A 21855-nucleotide genomic window follows, 5' to 3' on the forward strand; every position below is an offset into this window, starting at 1 on the left:
TATATAAAATGAGTTGGAGAAGAAAATGGCAAAGCACTTACCAAGAAAACCCCAAATGACCTCATGGGCAGTCAGATGTAACTGAAAAATGACTGAAGAGTAGTAACAATGGCTAGAGATAAATTTTGAACTAAGGTGGTAGTTGTGTGACTAGAGAAAAGGGGGTAGATGTAAGAGATGTAAAGGTAAGAATGGCAAGATTTGGTAGCTTGACATTTGGGGTGGAAGACTAAGGAATCAAGGCCAGTGCCAAGCACATGATCCTCAAAAACTGGAAGCTTGGTGATGCTTTTGACAGAAAAAGAGAAGGTGGGAAGAGGGAAAGGTTTTTTTTTTTGGGGGGGGAAATAGAGTTCTATTTTTGGTATATTGAGGCTGAGATGTCACTTAGACATCGAGTTTGAAATGTTCAATAGGCTTTCTTGATATGAGATATAATGCCAAAGAGGATTGGTGACTGGATATATGCTTTTGGGAGCCATCAGTATAGAGATGATCTTGAAAATCTTGGGAGTTAATGATATCACTGATGGAGCTTGTAAAGAAAAGACTATGAAGTCTAAGATAGGTTTAGGCAAAGATGGCAAATGTTATAGAGAGGTGGGTATTGTGATAAATGTCCTCAGGTGAAGAGGAGGGGAGCAGCCTGACCCTGAATCCCTTTGGCTTTCTCTGTGCTGGGACAATGGTGTTTGTTCCCACAGAGAGGGCTCTGAGTGTTCCCTCTGGCATGCATGCCATAAGTTCACCACCACAGGCTTAAGATAATACTCATAGTTAGAGGGATACGATCTCAATGTGGAAACAGCAAAGGGGATTGAAAAGTGTTCCAACAGAGAGGAAAACTCAGAGCCCAGGAGGGAGAGAGAAAGAGAGAGACAGACAGAGTCAGAGACAGAGAGACAAGGGTCACAAAAACCCAAAGGAGAGAGAATATCTAGGGGAAAAGAGTGGTCACCATTGTCAGATGTAGCAGCAGATTGATCTAGAAGGATGAAGGAAGACCTGAAAATCAGGTCATGAAACTTGATTATTAGGAAACAATTAGTAATTTTTAAAATTCAAAGATATTTTCCCAATTATGCATAATAACAATTTCCCACATGTTTTCTGATATTATAAGATCCAAATTGCCTGTCTCCCTCCCTTTCCTTCCCCTTCCTGGAGACAGTAAGCAATTTGATATATTATACATGTATTATCATGCAAAACATAATTCCATGTTAGTCATTGTTGTAAGAGAATACTCATATAAAACCCAACCTCCAAATAGAACCATAGATAAACTAATGTGAAAGGTAGCATGCATCTACATCTGACTCCAACAGAGAAGAACTCTGGAGATGGATAGCATTTTTTGTCATATGTCCCTCAGAATTGTCTCAGATCATTGAATTGCTATGAGTAGCTAAGTCTGATCATTGTACATATTATACACTCATTACTAATACATTGTTGGTGGAATTGTGAGCTGATCCATCCATTCTGGAGGACAACTTGGAACTATATCCAAAGGGCTATGAAACAATACATACCCTTCAATCTAGTAATACCACTATTAGGTCTGTATCCCAAAGAGATTAAAAAAAAGAGCAGGGGAAAGGACCTGCTTGTACAAAAATATTTAAAGCAGCTCTTTTTGTGGTGGCAAAGAATTGGAAAATTGGGAAAAAAAGGTAGAAAAAAACTGGAAAGACCTACATGAACTAATACAATTAGTAACTAGAGAGAGCAGATTCACTTGAGTAATGGAGGACAGATTTTTTTTTAGAACCCTTACCTTTCATCTTAGAATCAATAATAAGTATTGGTTCCAAGGAAGAAGAGTGGTTAGGGCTAGGCAATGGGGGTCAAGTGACTTGCCCTGGGTCAGACAGCTAGGAGATGTCTGAGGCCATATTTGAATCGAGGACCTCCCAACCCTGGGCCTGGTTCTCCATCCACTGAGCCATTTAGATGCCCCCTGGAGGCCAGAATTTAAAAGGCTTGAGGAGTAAGAGAAGTAGAAGCATCAAGGGAACTTTCAAAGGAAGTTGGGAGAAGATATTCAGGGATGGTAGATTTCTCTTGAAGGTTTTTTTTTTTTATGATGTGGAAGAATAATATTCACTAGCATTCAGATAGCAGTTTAATCTTTGCAAAGCACTTTAGTTTTATTATTTCTTTTGATCCTAACAAGGACTCTGAGGTAGGTGTTGTTATTCTCCCCATTTTACAGGTGAGGAAACTCAGGCTGAGAGGAGTTAAGTGACTTGCCCAGGGGTTATACAGCTGTTCAGTGTCTGAGGCATGTTTTGAATTTAGGTCTTCCTAATCCCAGATTCAATACTTTGTACCACCTAGCTGCCTCAACTTGAGATATTTGGAGGCAGTAAGGAAGTAGCGATCCTTCCTTCCTTCCTTCCTTCCTTCCTTCCTTCCTTCCTTCCTTCCTTCCTTCCTTCCTTCCTTCCTTCCTTCCTTCCTTCCTTCCTTCCTTCCTTCCTTCCTTCCTTCCTTCCTTCCTTCCTTCCTTCCTTCCTTCCTTCCTTCCCTTTATCTATAAAACGAGAGGGTGCCTAGGTGAACTATAAGGCTTCTTCTTGCTTTAAATCTTTGATTCTAAAACCATTTTTCCTGTCACCCATCTTTCTTCCCTTTCAATCAGTCCTGTATATCATCCATCTTCTTTAAGCCTTGCTTTGTCATTCCCTAGGTCAAAAACACCAATTGACTAACATTGTCTAATGGATACACAGTACAAAGTCCTGCATTTAAGGATCTCTTCAGTCTGCTTCCATCTATCTTTTCAAATTCATCCACAACGTTCCTGTATTATTACCCCACAGTCTTCACAAACTAGACTATTCACTGTTCCTTAGAGAGATCTTGAACTTAACGACTTAGCTGGTGGAAGGGGAAAGATGCTTCAAGAAAACAACTTTGTCTAACCACTCAGGATCTATCCCAATGAGGAAGAAAAGGGGAATGTATATGGTGGCCTTACACACTTTCCAGAGGGTTCATGGAGCTTTAAAAAAAATCATAGATGTCAGCAGAGGCCTATTAACAAAGAAAGAATGGAACGGATCTGGACAATAGTATTGTCAGGTCTGGAAGTCTTAAATCCCATAAGACCCAAAATTTGGTTAAATGCTAAAGAGAACAAAAAATGTTTTGTTCAGGCCAGAAATAGAATAAGAAAAGAGTCAGATTTCCACTTTAGGAGCAGCTGGAGCAGTGCTAATTGCTCAACTCTTTTGGTTTGTCTTTGTCAAGGAAGAATGATTTAGAGCAGGCAGAGGGACCACAGAGATAATCTGGCTCAGTTCTCTCACTTAAACAGTGAGGAAATTCTGGCCCAGAGAGAAATGTCTTGTCCAGGTAACAGAAGTAGGCAAGTAGCAGAACCACAATTTGATTAAAGATCTTCTGACTCTAAATCTATACCACTTCCCAAGTTACTTCCCTTTGCTACCTTGAATGTTCTTAAGGATTCTTAAGTGATTTATCCAAAGTCAGAATCAGTAGTAATTATTAACATTAGACTCCAGTTCCTCTGGTTCCAAAGTCACTGATATTTCCATACTGCCTGGTGAACCTGTTTGTTTTACAGGTGAGAAAAGTGAGACCACAGAGGTTAAATGACTTTTCCAAGATCATAAGAAGAATCACTGATACTTCATAAATTAAGTTGAAATTGATAGAAGCTGCAAATAATCTTTTCCCCAAAACAGTATACTGTTCGCTATTCTTGCTCTTTATTCTAGAGATGGTTAGTACAGGTATAATGTTATGCTAGAAATTATCCAGCCACAAACATTGGTGAACATCAGAGAACAAAGAAGATTGATCTAGGAAGAAATCTCTGGTTAATTTAACTTTAGTTTTCTTTGTAGCTATTTTTTTCATCTATCTCTTCCCCCTCCCCCCCTTCAAAGTATTGTTGGTGGTGGAGAAGCAATAGAAAAAGACATATACTCTTGGGACCAACAATAACAATTTTTGGTATCTTCTTTCACAGATCACTCCCATCTGTATCCCTTTTCCAATTCCTACCTTCAGCTTTCATACCCTTTTTTCTTTCTTTCCTTTGTAGTCTCTATTTTCCAATCCAAATTATAGAACATGGCTAGATTAATCTTAATGATAAGCTCTGAAGATAGTAGAATAGATTTTTTTAGATTCTCAAAAGACTATTCAGTGCTAACTAAATTCTTTGTTTTTAGCTATCATTGTATGCAAACATATCTATTATCTATCATATCTATTGTCTATGCATGGGTGTACTGGGTGTTCAGAGAAGACTAGCACTAGTATGAGAGCTTGCTGTGCCCTTTTCAGGATGGCTTTCCTTGGGTGTCCACTGGCCACCCAGCACTCACTTTTGGCTTCAAGAAATTAGAGCATATAGTGCATATATAGAGCATATGCAGATAGTCTCTACAAGGTTGAGGATAAGCGACAGACTTCCAACCTGTTGGTGAATTAGAAGAGTGTCTACTACAGGCATTTGAAGATATCCCCCAGTCAAAGGGATGAATGAGAAGAGGTAGTTCCAGTGGCCACAAAAGTGATGGGATCAGGCACTGTGGAATGCTTAGAGCTTAATTAGACATTGAGGAAACCAAGGTCATCCATTGCATGCTGGACCATCACCAATCATCTTGACTTTTGCTTTGAGACTGATGACTTTGTGCAATTGTGCCTCACTTAAATCCAATTCAGAAGTCAAGACATACCCTATCCACCTTGAAGATGAACAATGTTGGACATATATACATTTCTTTCTCCTCCCTCCCCTTCCTTCCTTCCTTTTTTCCTTGGTTCCTTCCTTCCCTATCTATATACTTAATGCACTTTTGAATTTCTATGTACATTTCAATGAATCCTCATGTCATGATTGATTTTTCAGTAGTGACTTTCTTACTAAAGATTACCTTTGAGAATTTTCTAATATATAAGGTGGGAGCAATCTTAACCCACTGGGTATGAAAGAACATTTTGGGAGCCTTCTTAATGATGACTTTCTGGCTTTTAAAGTAGTCTGCCTGTGATCTTTCTGATTGCATACATACCCCTAAGGGTTTTCGTTTTCTGTCCTAATTCATTGGTAAAACATAGTTGTATCTGTTTATAATTCTCAGCAAACAATAGTCAGATAAATGCTAGTTTTCTTCCAGTGGTATAGATTTCTTAGAGATGTGTCTTGGCTAATACAGCTTAAATCCCCTTTCAAATGGATGGAGCTCCAAAATTATCTTTTGTGAAGAGGATGAATTTGAGCTCTGAAGGTGCTCATGTTCCTCAGAATAACAGCCCTTTAAAAAAACTGATTGTAGTGAATGAACTTGATCATAGTGAACCAAATTGCTTTGGAATAATCCTTTTTTTTTTTTGGTCAAGAAACCTCAAGCAACTCGGGCTTTGGAATTCATGACTCAGTTTCAGAAATGTATATTTTTTCCCCTTCATTTTTTCTGTGTGTACAGCCAGAAGATCTGGGAGTCTCATCTAGTAGATTTTCAAATGAGGTGGTGCTGCTGTTTAGGATTGTGAGGAGAGAGAGGAAGAAGAGGAGAGAGGAGAAAAAGGAATGGAACAAGACAGGATGGGAGGGTAAAAGAGATGGGGCAACTACCTCCTCTGGTTTCCTTTGGTATCCTCTGCTCTCTTCTGGCCAGGGAATTTCTTGTCATTTCCTGCTGTCCCAATCCCACCCAGGTGTTCTTAAGATTAAAAAAAAATACCAAGTGGTAACTTCTTACAGAAATTTTAGGGTTTGCTACTCACTTTAGGTTGCTCTTGAAAAGTTAGTCTTCATGGAAATGAGAAGCACTTCTTCATCTGCAAAATGAGGGGATTGGACTAGGTGACTAAAAAAGATGTATTTTTATCAATAGCTTTTATTTTTAGATTGCTTACATGTTCTACTGTATCCCCCCCTCCCCCTTTCCCTGAGAGCCATATTCCACATCTGTAGTCTCCACTGAAGCTGGGGAAGGTATTTTTTCTTACCTTTTATTTGGGGTCAAACTTGAAAACGTTTCACTCAAATCAGTTTTGTTTGTTTTATTGTTCTCGCTATTTATGCGATTATTTCTTGTATTGTTTTCCTGGTTCTGCTTACTTCAGTTGGTATTATCAGTTCCTGTAGTTTCATAAGCTCAATTCACTTTATATCAGTTTTTTGTGTTTATTTTATTTATTATTTCTTGTGGCACAGTAATATTCCATTACATTCATGCACTGAAAGTTAGCCGTTTCCTCATTGTTCAGTTACTACTTTGTCCCTTCAATTTCTACTGTCTCTTCTCTGCTTATACAAGAAGTGCTACCATAAGTATTTTGGTGTGTAAAAGGCTATTCTTTTTACCACTGGCTTCCTTGGGCTATATGTATATAGGAATGGGATCTCTGCATGGTCTTTTTAGTTAACTTTCTTAACATAATGTTTTCCCAAAGTGCTCTCTAGAATGATTGGGCCAATTCATAGTTTCATCACCATTTCATTTATGTATTTGCTTTTCCATAACAATATTTCTACCTGTTTGTTTTTAATGGCATGGCTTTTAATATACAGGTCTCTGGTCCATTTCGAGTTTGTTATGGCATATAAGCTTCTAGTTTAAACCTAATTTTTGCCAGACCGATTGCCAGTTTTCCCAATAGTTCTTGTCAAAAAGTACCCCCCCACACACACACTCCAGGAGTAACTTGACAGTTCAGATTCCTCTATCCCGGGGTTATTGAGTTTGATTATTTCTGGCTCACCTTGTCTAGTCTAGAGGACTGCTGAAGGCTTTTCTGGTTCTAAGTCTAAGCTGCCATGTTGGAAAGGCCTTAAGCAAAGAAATCTTGGGCAACTCATTGAGGGAACAGATGGATGGTGGTAACTAGTAATTACTGTTTGATCAGGACCTCTCAAGTTACAGACTTCAACTAGTTGGAACTTTATGCATGGTTTTTAGGAGAAAGAAAGAAATCACATTTATAGGAGTATCTCTTTTATACCCCAATTTCTGTTAAATGACAATGGCTGACAGAACAGATTTGTTTGAACTGAACTGAATTTAGCCTAGTTCTCTCCATAATTTACTTTTTACCATGTCTGTATTAATAGGTGATGAGAATTGCTGCTCTTCATGCCTCTGTTGAGGTCCTGCAGATCCTTCTTCACTAAAGCCATATTGTATCTCTTTAGTGTACTTTGCTTAGGCAGGGAGATGATCTGTTCCGATTTAAGTACATTTTTAAGGGGGGAAGAAACAAAAGGTCTCCCTGCTTAACCACCAGTCAACCTCTATTAAATAAACCAAAACACCTAGTCTCTTAGACATTCAGTTTGTTGGTTAAAGGATACCACATAGATTTCCTGCTCCTTTATAGATATGGACTCTGCCTGTAATTCCATTAACTACCAGCAGGCAAATGGTTCCTTAGAAGCTGGAATGACCATCCTTTTCCTAGGTATAGATAATTGAGAGAGAATTTCACACTTGATTCAAGGCCATAATACTTCTAGAAAATTTTTAAATACTCAAACATAACCATGAATGAATCCTTTAATAATCACAAACAAAGTATTATGCAAGAATGAATTTCAAAGGGAATGCCAACATCAAGGAACAGTCATAAGATTATAGTTTTAGATCTCAAACTCACCTTAAAGGACAGCTAGGTGGCCCAGTGATTAGAGCATGGGACTTGGAGTCAGAAAGATCAGTGTTCACTAGCCATGTAATCCTGGACAAGTCATTTAACCCTTTTTGTCTCAGTTTCCTCAACTATAAAATGTCCTGGAGAAGAAAATGGCAACCATTTTTTTCTGTGTTGAGAAAACCCCCAAAAGGGCCACAAAGAATCAGACACAAGTGAAAGGACTGACCCGCTGTACTTTTAAGTATCTAAGACAAAACAGAAAGCATTGATAGTAGAATGCCCAGTAGAGTGCCTGCATCATAATAGTCACTTAAAAATGCTAGCTGGCTTGACTAGGAATGCTATTAACTAAGGAAACCAGACTAGTTCTTACTTTCTTATCTTGAATGCTGGTGTTTGAAGAAACGCAAGCTTCACTAGAGAAGGACCTGAGGTAGTGAACACCTTTGCAGCCACTCTGAACAGGCTTTTTCATCTTAAGAGATCCCACAAGATTATGGTGCCGATGTCTTCTTGAACCTCAAAACTTTCTAATACCTTCTTAAGCCTTAAAAGACTGCAAAAGGACTGAGCTTGTCAGCCAAGCCCATGCATCTATTTAGATCAGGCTTTCATGTTTCTCCAAATTCTCTATACTTGTTTTCTCTTATGGTTCAGCAGCAGTTGATTACATCTATATACCACAATTTGTTCAGCCATTCCATCTGAAAAAGTACCTGCTTTGTGTCCAGTTTTTTTTTTGTTGGCTTGGCTTAAAAAAAAAATCTTTATTTTCTGTCTTAAAGTAAATACTGTACATTGGTTCCAAGGCTGAAGAGCGGTAAGGGCTAGGCAGTGGGGGTCAAGTGATTTGTCCAGGGTCACACAGTGAGTATCTGAGACCAGATTTGGTCCTAGGATGTCCTGACTTTAGACCTGGCTCTCAAGCCACTAAACCACCTACCTGCCCCTCCATAACAGATACTTCTATGAGTATGTTATTGTAGATGGAGCCTTTCCATCTTTGACCACTCTGCCAACAGGCTCCATTTCATCATACATTTAAGGCCATTTCCAAAATGTGAAATCATATTTTTAACATATTCCCTGCCCACCCCACCCCCAAATATTCACCTCCCCCCCTTCAAACTTGGTTCCTTAACTGGCCAATGCATGTTTCCACCAATGGAGTAGTACTCTTTTACCCTTATCTGACATATTTAGGGTAATATTTTGGCTTAAAAATGGTGCAGAGAGCAGTCCAAAATTTTCTGATGTAGTTGGGTAAGATATGGAAGAAAGGGGATGGAACAAAGTAAAAAAGAATGAAAAGAAAGTTATGAAAAGATGTAAGGGAAAGGATATTTTGGTGGCTGAATCAACTGATTTGGGTGCTGTAAAAGACAGAGGAAAACATTGGGGGAGCACAGAGTGCACATGATCCCCTGAGGGGAAGAATGGAGGTGGCAGAAAGAGCAGATGGCCGCCATGTGCTTAATCATTGGGAACTGGGTTGCTTTGGCCTTGGGATGGATGGGAGAAGGAGGAGGCAAAGTGCCACTGGTTATGCATATGTATATCTTTTACCAGGTTGGTGTCTTTATAACTGGGGAAGTGCCCTAATTTAAAATTCAGATGCAGTTTATCTGTGAAACTCTACTGGCTTTCTGGGGTTTTGAATCTGGTGCTCTGCATGAGACTTCTAACACCCACATAATTTCAGTTTTTCATTTATATAGCTCCTATTATGTGCCAGGTCCTGTGCTAAGCACTTTTTACAAATATTATTGATCCATACAATAGCCCTATAAGATAATTACTCTTATTATCTCCCTTTTACAGTTGAGGAAACTGAGGCAAAGAGCAATTAAGTGACTTGCCTAAGATCACACAGCTAGTAAGAGTCTGAGGCTAGATTTGAATTAGTCTTTCTAATTTCAGAGACAGTGTCTGTCCACTGCACTTAGAACTATTAGATACTGGCCAGATCTACAGCATGCATTTGAAAAGATAATGTAGATATAATAAGAAGATATAATATAGATATAATGTAGGAATTCTAATATATTATCATTATTATTTTCTTCTTTAAATCCTTACCTTCTGTCTTAGAATCAATACTAAGTATTGGTTCAAAGGCAGAAGAATGGTAAAGGCTAGGCAATGGGGGTTAAGTGACTTGCCCAGAGTCACAGAACTAGAAAGTGTCTGATGCCAGATTTGAACCCAGGACCTCCCATCTCTAGGTTTTGTTCTTAATCTACTGAGCCACTCAGCTGCCCTCAAAAAGCTATCTTTTTGATTCCAGAGTCAATACTCTTCCCACTTTGCAGAAATGCCTCCTTTACTATGTCAACATGGAATCTAGAAACCCCAAACTTGTAACCTAGTAAGATCTGGTGAACCCCAAGTTTCAGGACTATCTTGTAAGTTGGAGCACCCAAAGCTTGTCCTTGTTCCCTGTTCCCTTGAGAATCCACCCTGAAGGGAATCTTAGGCTATCAGTTTCAGACTGAATAATGGACCCTGAGGTAAATGACAAACCCACTTAGGTGGAGCTGAGCATAAGCCAAGTGACTCTTTAATGCAGTAGGCAGCACATCAGTAAGCTAAATAAAGGTCCTGAGTTTGATCCCCAAATGGGGGATGTGGTACAATAGGGAAGCTTACAAAGAGAGTCACTTCCCATATTGAAAAAAAATGAGCCACAATTATTTTTGGTCTTTTCCCAGCCTGTCTCTTAGTAATATAGGTGGGATCACCAATATAGCAATAAATATTGGTTGATAGATAGGTGGAACGTAATAATCTGAGGCCAGAAAGTAGAGGTAATGCTGCACAGATGTCAGATTTCACCTGTAAACACTGGCAAGTTCTTGATTCAGTTGCCTCATTTCGTCTTTTCTCTTTTCCTTCTAATCAAGTTCAAAGGGAGAATGTTGTGTAAGCAGAGTAAGTGCAACCTCAGGAGCTTGGTGGGAAGACCTGTTTTCTCTGTTCGTGAAAGGCTTTTCCCTTGATTTTTCTCCACCAGAGGGACTGGACAACAAAAACACACTTCTGGAACTCAGATTTTTGTGTCGTGCTCCCCGACCTTCCAACCATTGTAGGAATTAAGAACTCGGGGAAAAAAGTGGGCATTTTATGAGTTCCCTTGTGCGAAGCAAGACAAAGTATCATTAGAAGCTAATCATATTTCTCTGTGCCTTTGTCTTTATTTAGAATATTTTCCAGCTGTGTGGGGGAGATCATTTCCAGGTAGAGCCAAGCTTGGTAACACTTCTTGTGCTCTATCTCAACCCCACAATGCTATTAGCATCTCATCAGTTTCCTTTTGGGCAATCCTTGAGAATATCATTCTGTCTTTATCATCTCAAAACTTGGCCGGAGGGTGGTGGGGAGGCAGCCAGGTGGCTCAATGGATTGGGAGCCAGGTTTGGGTCCTGGGTTCAAATGTGGCCCAGACACTTGCTAACCGGGTGACCCTGGGCAAGCCACTTAACCCCCATTGCCCAGCCCTTACTGATCTTTTGTTGTGGAACTAATACATAGTATCGATTCTAAAATGGAAGGTAAAGGTTTTAAAAATAAAACCAAACAACTTGGATTAAAAAACTATGATATAGTATCTACAAGTCAGTAGATATTGTACTTTGATTTCCCATCTTGTTTGGGATGGAACTTATATTTAGAGATATAATGTGATGTGGTGAATAGAGCACTGTGCCTGGAATTGGAAAGATTTGAGTTCAAATCCAGCTTTAGATACCTACTAACTGTGTGACTCTAGGCAAGTCACTTAACTCAGTTTGCCTTAGTTTTTTATCTGTAAAATGGGCACATAATAGAGAAGGAAATAGCAAACCATTCCAATATCTTGCAAAGAAAAGCCTGTGGACAAAAATCCATGGAATCTTGTAGAGTAGGACATGACTGAATGACTGATCAACAGCAGCAACATGGGGCACCATAGTTCACAGAGCACCTGGCCTAGAATCAGGAAGATCTTAGTTCAAATTCATCTTCTGACACTAGCTGTGTGGCCCTTGGTAATTTACTTAACCTCTGTTGGCCTCAGTTTCCTCATCTGTAAAATGGGAATGATAATAATACCTACTTCCCAGGGGTTTTTAAGGACCAAGTGAGATAATATTTGTAAAACACCTAGCACAGTTCTTGGCACATAGTAAGTCTATATGAATATTATTATTCCTCTTTTTAAATGCATTTTATTTTTCTTATGTACAGTTCCACATTTTCTTCTTCCCTTTTCCCCTCCCCCATTCATTTAGAAGGCAAGAAATACAATGCCTGTCATTATTATTACTAATATTATTCCTAAACCTAAAATAACATGAGAAGTAGAACAAAACCACAGAAATCTGGCTTTGCAAATTGTCTTTGTAGATGCTATGGCTGCAAGTTCTGGCACAAATTTTTTTTTATAATTTTGTTATATCTGGAAATTAAACTTTATGAAAAATAATTCTCGAACCTTTTTCATCATTTTTTCTTTCTCTTTTTCTAAACCCTTATTTTCATTTTGGAATCAATATGGTTAGAAGCAATTGGTTCCCATGCAGAAAAGTGGAAAGGACTAGGCAATGGGGGTTAAGTGACCTGCACAGGGTCATAATGTGAGGAAATGTCTGAGGCCAGATTTGAATTCAGGAAGATGAATCTTCCTGAATCCAAGTCTGGTGCTCTATATACTCCTCTATCTATTGCTGTGTAAGTGGTCAGAGATGAGCCTAGAAAGCTATTGAGAAGGAAAGTGGTTTTTATGTAGAGATCTGCCTCAATGAGTTATCTTGGAATGGCATGCAATTTCAAATATGTATGAAATAATAGTCATAATAAATGCATTCTATACTTATGTTTTCACCACTTTTATTTTACTTCCTTTTTAAAACCATTACCTCTGTCTTAGTATCAGTTCTAAGATAGAAGAGCAACAGGGATAGATAATTGGGGTGAAGTGACTTGCCCAGGGTCACACAGTAAGTGTGTAAGGCCAGATTTGAACTTAACATCTCTTGGTGCCTATACAAATCAAATTAAGTCAACTAGTAAATAATAATTAATTGCTTGATTAAGGGAAATAGCTAGCTTTGTGACTTTGGGTTTAATCTTTCTGGACTTTGTCAGATTGCAATATTGAGAATTGGAGAGGAACTATTACAAAACCTTTTCGTAGTTGTGGATTTTTTTTATCCTGTAAAATGAGTATGTTGGTCTTGAGTTCCCTGAATTTCATTGGACATATTCTATATATCATATAAGGGAGGATGATATTCATTTATAGGTTTACATACAAATCCAACTTTTCTTTGGTATTTTAAGGATTGAGATATGTTTCTCATTTTCACTTGCTATATGTAGAGCAAGAATAAATTGCTTTCAAACATTTTTATGACCCATTTTTCAAGTTTTGTGTGACTTCTGTGGAAATAGGAGGCTTTAAATGTATAAAAAGTTCTCCCCTCTTCAGGATCTGTTGTGATTGAGAAGGGTCTAGAAATAGCCCTTTAAAACTTGGGGGGGGGTCTTCAAACATAATTTTTAAAACAGACTATTTCTTGTTAAATCCCAAATATATTTGCCCATCTTATTAGCCCTGACTGGAAGAGACCCAAACTCTTTTTCCGTAGATTTAGAGCAAGTAGGAAACTTAGAAGTCATCTTGACTTTTCTTTGTATAGAAAGGTCAACCAATTATTTTCTCTTCCTTAAACAGATTCTTTATCCACTGGCTTCTTCCCTGCTATCTAAACCATACCTAGGGTTTTCCATTCTTTAAGAAACAAAACAGATACACTGGGGCTTTAGCCTGGGTTTAGTTCAACCATACTGGCAAACAATTCGAATCTCTGCTCCAATTGTTACTAAACTATGCATGCCTTTTGACCTAGTAATATACCTACAAATCCTGCACCCACAAAGAGATGAAAGAAAGAGGAAAATGACCCATCTATACAAATGTATCTCCAACAATCTTTTCTTAGTAGCCCCAAATTGGAAAGTTGGGAGTGCCTGTCTAATTGTGGAATGGCTAAACAAATTATGGCATATGAATATAATGGGATGATATTGTGTGATGAGATGGACAATTTTAGAGGAGACTGCGAAATCCTCTATGCTCTGATGAAAGTGAGCACAACTTGGAGAACAATTTCTACAGCCACAGCAACATTATAGAGAGAAACAAATTTGAATGACTTTAGAATTCTTGTAAATGTAACGAAAAACCACAAGTTCAAAGGATGACAGATGATACATGCTAATGACCTTCTACATGAAAGAAGACGGAATTAATATGTAGAGTGAGACATATTTTTGGACAGTGCCACGAGGTAATTTGTTTTGCTGGACTATGCCTATTTGTTAAGAGGATTTTATTTATCAGGTTTTGAAAATTTGTTTAATTAGAGGTGCAATGGGAGGAAGAGCTTACAAATGATTGTGAAAATACATAATTTAAAAAAATGAAATCCCTATTTTTTTTAAGTCTAACGAGAAACAGTATACAAGCAACCATGTATAAACAAGTTGGATGCAGGGTGGCTTGGAGATCAGTTCAGTAGCTGACACCCCCCCCACACACATTCATGAGTTAGAAGGGGTCTACCTGAGGCATGTGAAGAATTCCCCAGCGGACGAGAACAATTTCTTCCAATAGTCATGAAGGTCTGTCAAAGTAGCCACTACGGAGTGCTTAGAGCTTGGTTAGACATAGAAGAAGCCAAGGTCATCCATCCACTGCATCCCAAGCCATCCCATCATCTTGACTTATCTTGCCGTTAGACTTGGATGCCTGGCAAAGAGAATGAGGCCAGATGACTGTGCAACCCTGCCTCACTTAAATCCAATTTACCCAGGGAGAAGTCTTCTTGTAAAATGTGGGATTTCAGCTGGACTTTTGAAGGAAGCTAGGGATTCAGGCAGGCAAAGGTGAAGAGAGATCTCAAATCTGGGAGACAGTCACTGAAAATGACCTGATTCGGGAGATGGAATGTTTCATGAGAAGAACAGTGAGGAAACCATTATCCCAGAATTGTAGAGTAAATGGAAGGGTAATAAGGTTTAGGAAGACTAGAAAGGAGGATAGCTAGGTGGCTCAGTGGATAGAGAGCCAGGCCTAAAGACAGGAGGTCCTGGGTTCAAATTTGACCTCAGATAGTTCCTAACTGTACAATCCTGGGCAATTCATTTAGCCTCAGTTGCCAGCCCTTACTACTCTTCTCCCACTTAGTATTGATTCTAAGACAGAATATATGGGTTTTAAAGAGAAAAAAAAGACTAAAAAGGTAGGAAGGAGTTAGATTATAAAAGACTTTAAAAATGCCAGAGGATTTTATATTTGTTTATTTTATTTTATTTTTTAAAATTTTATTTAATTGATTAATTTAGAGCATTTTTTCCAGGATTACAAAAATCATGTTCTTTTCCTCCCCTTCCCCCCACCTCTTCCCATATCCGATGCACAATTCCACTGAGTAGGATTTTATATTTGATCCTGGTAATAATAGGGGGCCATTAGAATTTATTGAATAAAAGGAGGAAATAGCAAGACTGGTACTTTAGGAAGATGACTCTGAAAGGATATTCTACTGTTCTCAAACCAAATTAATTCAAGCCAAGGTAGTTCCTTACTTGTGACTGGTATTTAAATCTCCACAATTTGGGGTGCTTGTACTGGTACCAGAATGCCTTCTTCAAGGCTATTATATGTGATATCGTCTGTATTTAAAAAAAAAAATTTCAATTGACTGAAATATTAACATTGCCTAAAATTCCAGGAATCAGCCCCTTATGTAAATTTAGGACTAAGGAGAGCTGTTGTCTCTTTTCCTTCATCCACTGATCCTAGTTTCTAGAACTGGTCCAGACTACAGAAAAAAAATCAATATTTTGCTTTATTCTATTTTCTGTGGGTAATCCAAGAGTGAACTGCTGTTGTATATGCAATAATAGAAATGACTTTTGTTTCCATTCTCCTGTGATATGGTTGTCATTCATTAGCACTTTCATTCCTATTTAAGAGAATTGGGATGGAGAGCAGTTTGGTGGCTTAGTGGATTGAAAGCCATGCCTAGAAACCAGAGGTCCTGGGTTCAAATTTGGCCTCAGACACTTCCTAGCTATGTGACCCTGGGCAAGTCACCTAACCCCCATCACATAGCCTTTACTGTTTTTCTGCTTTGGAACCAATACACAGTGTTGATTCCAAGACAGAAGGTAAGGGTTTAAAATAAAAACAAAAAAGAGGATTGGGATGATAATGGAATGGTATGAAATCAGAAGAATCATGGTCTGTGGTCTCACAAAAACTTCGCAATGAGGGTAGAGGACAAGCCATCTGTGACTGCTCTCATGGAGCTAAGTGAAAAGGGAGAAACATTTGGCAAACAGGACAGGGAATGAAGGAGAAAGTCAACTCCCTTGTGAAGTTGTCAACAGGCTGAATTATTTTTTTATTTTTTATGCCTAAATATTTTTTCCATGATTCATTTTCTTTCCTTTCTTTCCTTTCTTTCCCCCAAACCAGAGCAGACAAGCAACTCCATTGAGTTATAGAAATGTTATCACTTGACACCTATTTCCATATTATTCATCTCAATTATGTTGGTGAAAAGTTTTGAGAGCTGCAAAGTCTCTCTGGTGATTTTACGAGAAGTTGAAATGTGGATAACTTCATAAAGAGAGAATGTGACCACCCTGTTGGTGGGTGGACAGTCTGTTGGTAAAACAAATTATGTAAGATCATCTACACATGAAATATACTCAGACTTCTTGTAGTCATCTTGCTAAGAGTTGCAGTTGGGATGCATTCCCTAATATAGATATTTAAATCTTGGAAAATAATCTTGAAGGGAAACAGAGAAAGTAATGCTTCAAATTAGACAATTTAACTGATTTTTATTATAGACTAATTACAATTAAAATTTTTTTTCTATTAGACTGATTTTTATTCTATCTAGCAGATGAACTTGACATACTTTTTTTTTTAATTGGATACATTTATGATTAAATTCCTTATGGGAAATTTGACTTTTCTGATTTAGAATTTCTCATTTTATTTGTTAGCAGTTAGGTAAAAATGATGATCAGGGAAGTGTCAGTAGTTAGGATTATAGGACAAAAGGAATTTTGTATTCTCTCATGTGATGACTAATTGAATTCTTTTCCAGAGATTCTTATTAACTGTTTTTACTGTTCCTCACCTATGATTCTTATCTCACCTCCACAGCTTTGAACAGGCTGTTCCCTATACCTGGTGTGCAATGCTTCCTTCACCTGTTTCCCAGAATCCCCACTTCTGCATTCAGAGTTCAGCTTAAACACCACCTTCTCTAGGAGAACTTTCCTGATTGAGATTAGTTCATTAGTGAGAATGAGACCTATGTGGTAGCTTTTCCAGTTCAATGTTCAATCAACTTTATTTTGAATTAGAATTCAGTTCATTTCATTACAGTCATACACATGGGCTACACTGATTAATAAAAATAGCTTAGCAATTTTTTGTTACTTTGTTTATTGGTACATTAAAATCTCCAGATAGTTCCATCCCCTCTCCACATTATAGAAGGCATCACTGACAAAAATATATATAAATTACATCTTTCACGTTTTTATTTATCAGTTCTTTTTCTGGGGGTAGACATACCACCACCAATAACACTAATTAATAAATTAATAAATATTAATTCTGTAGCTGCATGTAATGTTTTCTTAGTTCTACTCACTTTCCTTGTCATCATTTCATAAAGGTCTTTCCAAGTTTTAAAAAAATTAACTCATAGTCATTTCTTCAGTGCAGTAAAAATAGTTTTTGAAATCCTGTGAATCAATGTACTAAAGTTGGGAGAAGAATCAGGCTCATTGTGGGAAATAACAATTTGCTTTTCTGTTTCGACAACCTAGATTAAACTGAATGATCATTAAAGTATTTTTGTATTCATCCAATTTCTGCAGCTTTATCCTGAGTTACTTCTAAGTAGAATCATAGTCAGAACCTTTTAAGACTGTGAAGTATTTAATTATTATCTAGTCCAAGCCACTCATTTTCCAGATAAGTAAATAAGCCTAGAGAAATTAAGCACCTTGCTCAAGGCCACATAGCTCATTAGGGACAGCAGAATAAAGTAGGTACTGGAAAGAGCCCACGTCTTTCTCTTTTCATTCCAACACAGTACATAATGTGCCTCTTCTGCCTTGAGTTCAAATATGGCCTTAGCTCAGTGACTTTGGGCTGGGCAAGTCATGTCACTTAACCCCTGACTAAACAGGCACAATAAATAACACTTACTTCCCCAGATGGTTGTAAGGATAAAATAAGGTAATATTTGCAAAGGGCTTTGAAAACCTTCAAGTATTATATAAATGATAATAATCATTATTATTATTTTTATTATGTAAAACTTAATTCCTTGTCATTAAAAACAAACAAACAAAAAACCCCAAAACCTTTACCTTCTGTTTTAGAATTCATACCAAGTATTGAGTCCAAGGCAGAATTGCAGTAAAGGCAAGTTAGTTGGTGTTAAGTGACTTGCCCAAGGTCATACTGCTAGGAAATGTCTAAGGTCAGATTTGAACCAAGGACCTATCATCTTCAGGGAATTTTTTTGCCATCTTGAGGGGCCTTCACTTCAGATTCAGTTTGTACAAAATAAAACTTTTCCCCTATCCAAAGTTTCCCTATTTCTGTTGATGATATCACCATCCTTTTAGTGTCTAAGGTTTGAAATATGGGAATTTTCAGTGACTTCCTTTTGCTTCCCTTGCCACATCCAGTTAATTGCAAAATCCTGTTGATGCTACCTCCACATCTCCTCTCAGGTCCTTCTACTCTTCTCTATTTCTTATTTCAAACTCAATGCCCCTCCTTTGGACTGTGGTAGGGAAGACCCTTCTGACTAGTTTCCCTTCAGTCTCTCCTTTCTCTACTCCATCTTTCACTCAGCTGCCAAAATAATATTAAGCTCCAGACCTGACATGTCATTGGTGGCTCATATTCTTCAGTGACTCCCTGTTGCCCTTATAATAAAGACAAACATTTTAGCCCAGCATTTGAGGCTTTCTTTATTCTCCAGCCTTGTTTCCACGATTCTCCTTCTTATTTCTTATTCTGGCTAAGCTGGACTAGTCCCGTATCGTGTGCTAGGATCTCCAGATCCTGTACTTTTCCAGGCTGTCCTTCATGGCTGCAATACATTTCTTCCTCATCTTTGCTCCCTAATGCTTTCTGAACTCTCTCTCATTTCAAGGGCCATCTCAGCCATTGCCTTCCCCATGAATCCTTCCCTGATGCCACTGGCTCAAAAGCATTCTTCCATTTCTCACATTTCTCTAGTGTTCTGTGCCTGGATCATTCCTTCACCTCCCTTTCCTCCATCATAATCTTTTTATTTTTAATATTTAGCCATATACCTATGGTGTATTTCACTCCAACTTCTTCCTCTAGCACTTTTCATCTTTGTATCCCATATGACCAATACAGTTGTCTACCCCATAATGAGCATAGAAGAGATGTTTGTTGATTTTCATTAACTTCAATTTAAATCTCAAGTAACTGACAGATGCTTTTAGTTGTTTTGAAGGACTATATAGTTGAATATAGGGATGTAGTAGAGGCAGAACACAGTGCCTGGCACTTAGTGGGTGCTTAATAAATGCTTATTCCATTCTCTTACTTTTATAGAAGGAATCTTTAGTTCTCACTGTCCTCATTGTGTTGGTTTATTTTAGGCTAACCAAACCCCTCTCATTTGCGGATTGTGTTGGAGATGAGCTACCGTGGGGATGGGAAGCAGCATTTGACCCCCAGATTGGTGTCTACTACATTGACCACATCAACAGTAAGTTTCTAATTTTTTTAGAGCACCTACACCAAATACCTGCTGTTCAAGGGATACCTGACTGTGTTGTCACAGTTTAATTGTCTACAAAGTGCATTTTCTCCATGCTTCAGATTTCTTAAAATGGGAGATGAGTTTCCTAATGGCAGAACAACAACAATAAAACATGTCTAACTTGAAAATAAGAAATCAGTGGGTGGGGGTAGTTAAGTGACTCAGTAGATTGAAATGGGAGGACCTAGGTTCAAATCTGCTCTTAGACACTTTCTATATGTGACCCTGGACAAGTCATTTAACCTCCATCACCAAGCTCTTACCACTCTTCTGCCTTGGAACCAATACATAGTACTGATTTTAAGACAGAAGGTAAGGGTTATTCAAAATGAATTAAAACAACAAAGTTGAAGAATAAGAAGTCAGGGAGAAAGTGGAGTCATTGTTTTCTGGTAAGAATTGAGTTCTCCCTTACTTGGGGACATGGCTTGTTCTGGCCATATTTGGTCTCTCAAGAATCTGGGGAGTGGGAATAAGTGACCTTCACCTGCTCTGGAAGATTGATCCTGACTGTCTCATAATAGCTTGGAGCATCCTGAATCCTTTGAAAGTGCTTTACCGTAAAGTGTAAAGGAGACAAAAGCTGGCTTAGGGCCACCTTGGCAGTTAGAGTTGGACAGTTATTGTTGTAAATGTAAATTAATAGATCTCATATTTTCTACTCTGACTATTTGCAATTGCTCTTAGTTTCCCTTAGGGGGTGGGGTGGGAGGGATATCTGTCTCCTTTTGCTACCTTTCCTATAGCTTATGTAGCAGCTAAACCTCTTAGGAGGCTGCTAGGTGGCTCAGTGGATAGATCAGTGGGGCTGGAGTCAGGAAGACCTGAATTCAAATGTGGCCTAAGACACTAACTAACTATGTGACAACCTGGGCAAGTCACTTAACCTCTGTTTGCCTTAATCCCTAGAGAAAAAATGTCAAAACATTCCAGTATCTTTGCCAAGAAAACTCATGGGAGCTGGTGGTATACCATTGTCTATGGGGTCATGAATAGTAGGACACAACTGAACAACAACAAAACTTCTCATACCTTTGGAAGGATTTTATTAATGCAAGTGTTTTAGGAACAAAATGAATATATTTCCTTCCTTAAAGGCAAATCCTTATATTGTCAATCATTACATAATGAGAATACTGTGTAATATCTTTAAATTATCAATATATTAGAATAAGTGATGGGTTAATTATTTGTTGATTTCTGTAGCCTCCTTTGAGGTTGATGGTTGACAGAGTTTTTGACAGACCAAAGAAAGACTTGATGCCATTTATTTATCTTTTTTTGAAAATCAAAAAGCTCAATATAAAATATGTCTGAATACCCTTACCAGTTATTACTCATAAAAATATCTCTTGGTGAGGGATATTTCTAAAGATATCAGGTTATCATCTTTATTAACACAAATACTTATTTTCTCACATTGAGAGGGGATCCAAAACTGATGAAATCATGCTTTTAACTCATCTGAAATGGTGTAGTGGATGGAGGCCATATGTTAGACAGGCTTGGTAAAGAGAGAAGGCTCCATATATCTTGGAGTAATTTAGGAGAAAGGAGGAAGATAATTTGAATGAATGAGTCAAGTCTTCAAAGTAGGCACATACATAGGGTACACCTCATACAGGTGAAACCCAAGGGTATATTTGGAATCCAGCTTTTGTGTGGTTGGCTTTTTATAAATAACATTTTCTTTCTTTTTTTTTTTTAAAGAACCCCATACTTTTCATTTTAGAATCAATACTGTGGTATTGATTTCAAGGTAGAAGAGTGTTAAGGGCTAGACAATGAAGGTTAAATGACTTACCAGGGTTACACAGCTTGGAAGTGTCTAAGGCCATATTTGAACCCAGGACCTCTCATCTCTAGGTCTGGCTCCCAATCCGCTGAGAAATCTAGGTGCCCCCTGAAATAACAATTTTCACAGTTTCTTCCATCTACCTCTTTAATATGCTTAAGAGTTAGAACTTCTATCTCTATGGGAGAGATTAGGCTTGGATCAACACCTCACACCCTACACCAAGATAAACTCAGAATGGGTGAATGACTTGAACATAAAAAAGGAAACTATAAGTAAAATATAGGAACACTGAATAGTATACATGTCAGACCGTTGGGAAGGGAAAAATTTTAAAACCAAGCAAGAATTAGAAAGAGTCACAAAATGTAAAACATATAATTTTGACTACATCAAATTAAAAAGTTTTTGTACAAACAAAACCAATTTAACCAAAATCAGAAGAGAAATAACAAGTTGGGAAACAATCTTCAGAACAAAAACCTCTGACAAAGGTCTAATTACTCAAATTTACAAAGAGCTAAA

The 21855-nt window shown here is 38.0% G+C and overlaps 1 protein-coding gene across 3 annotated transcripts in view; it reads left to right on the plus strand.

Moving 5' to 3' along the window:
• Positions 1-21855, plus strand: part of WWC2 (WW and C2 domain containing 2) — a 253145-nt gene that overhangs the window by 85571 nt on the left and 145719 nt on the right. For all 3 annotated transcript variants that reach the window (XM_007496082.3, XM_001364404.4, XM_007496083.3), the window contains exon 2: positions 19372-19481. In XM_007496082.3, coding sequence (XP_007496144.1) covers positions 19372-19481 — 110 coding nt within the window. The remainder of the gene's footprint in view (positions 1-19371; positions 19482-21855) is intronic.

The sequence above is a fragment of the Monodelphis domestica genome, chromosome 6 (genome assembly GCF_027887165.1).
Source record: "Monodelphis domestica isolate mMonDom1 chromosome 6, mMonDom1.pri, whole genome shotgun sequence".
Taxonomy (NCBI): Eukaryota; Metazoa; Chordata; class Mammalia; order Didelphimorphia; family Didelphidae; genus Monodelphis; species Monodelphis domestica.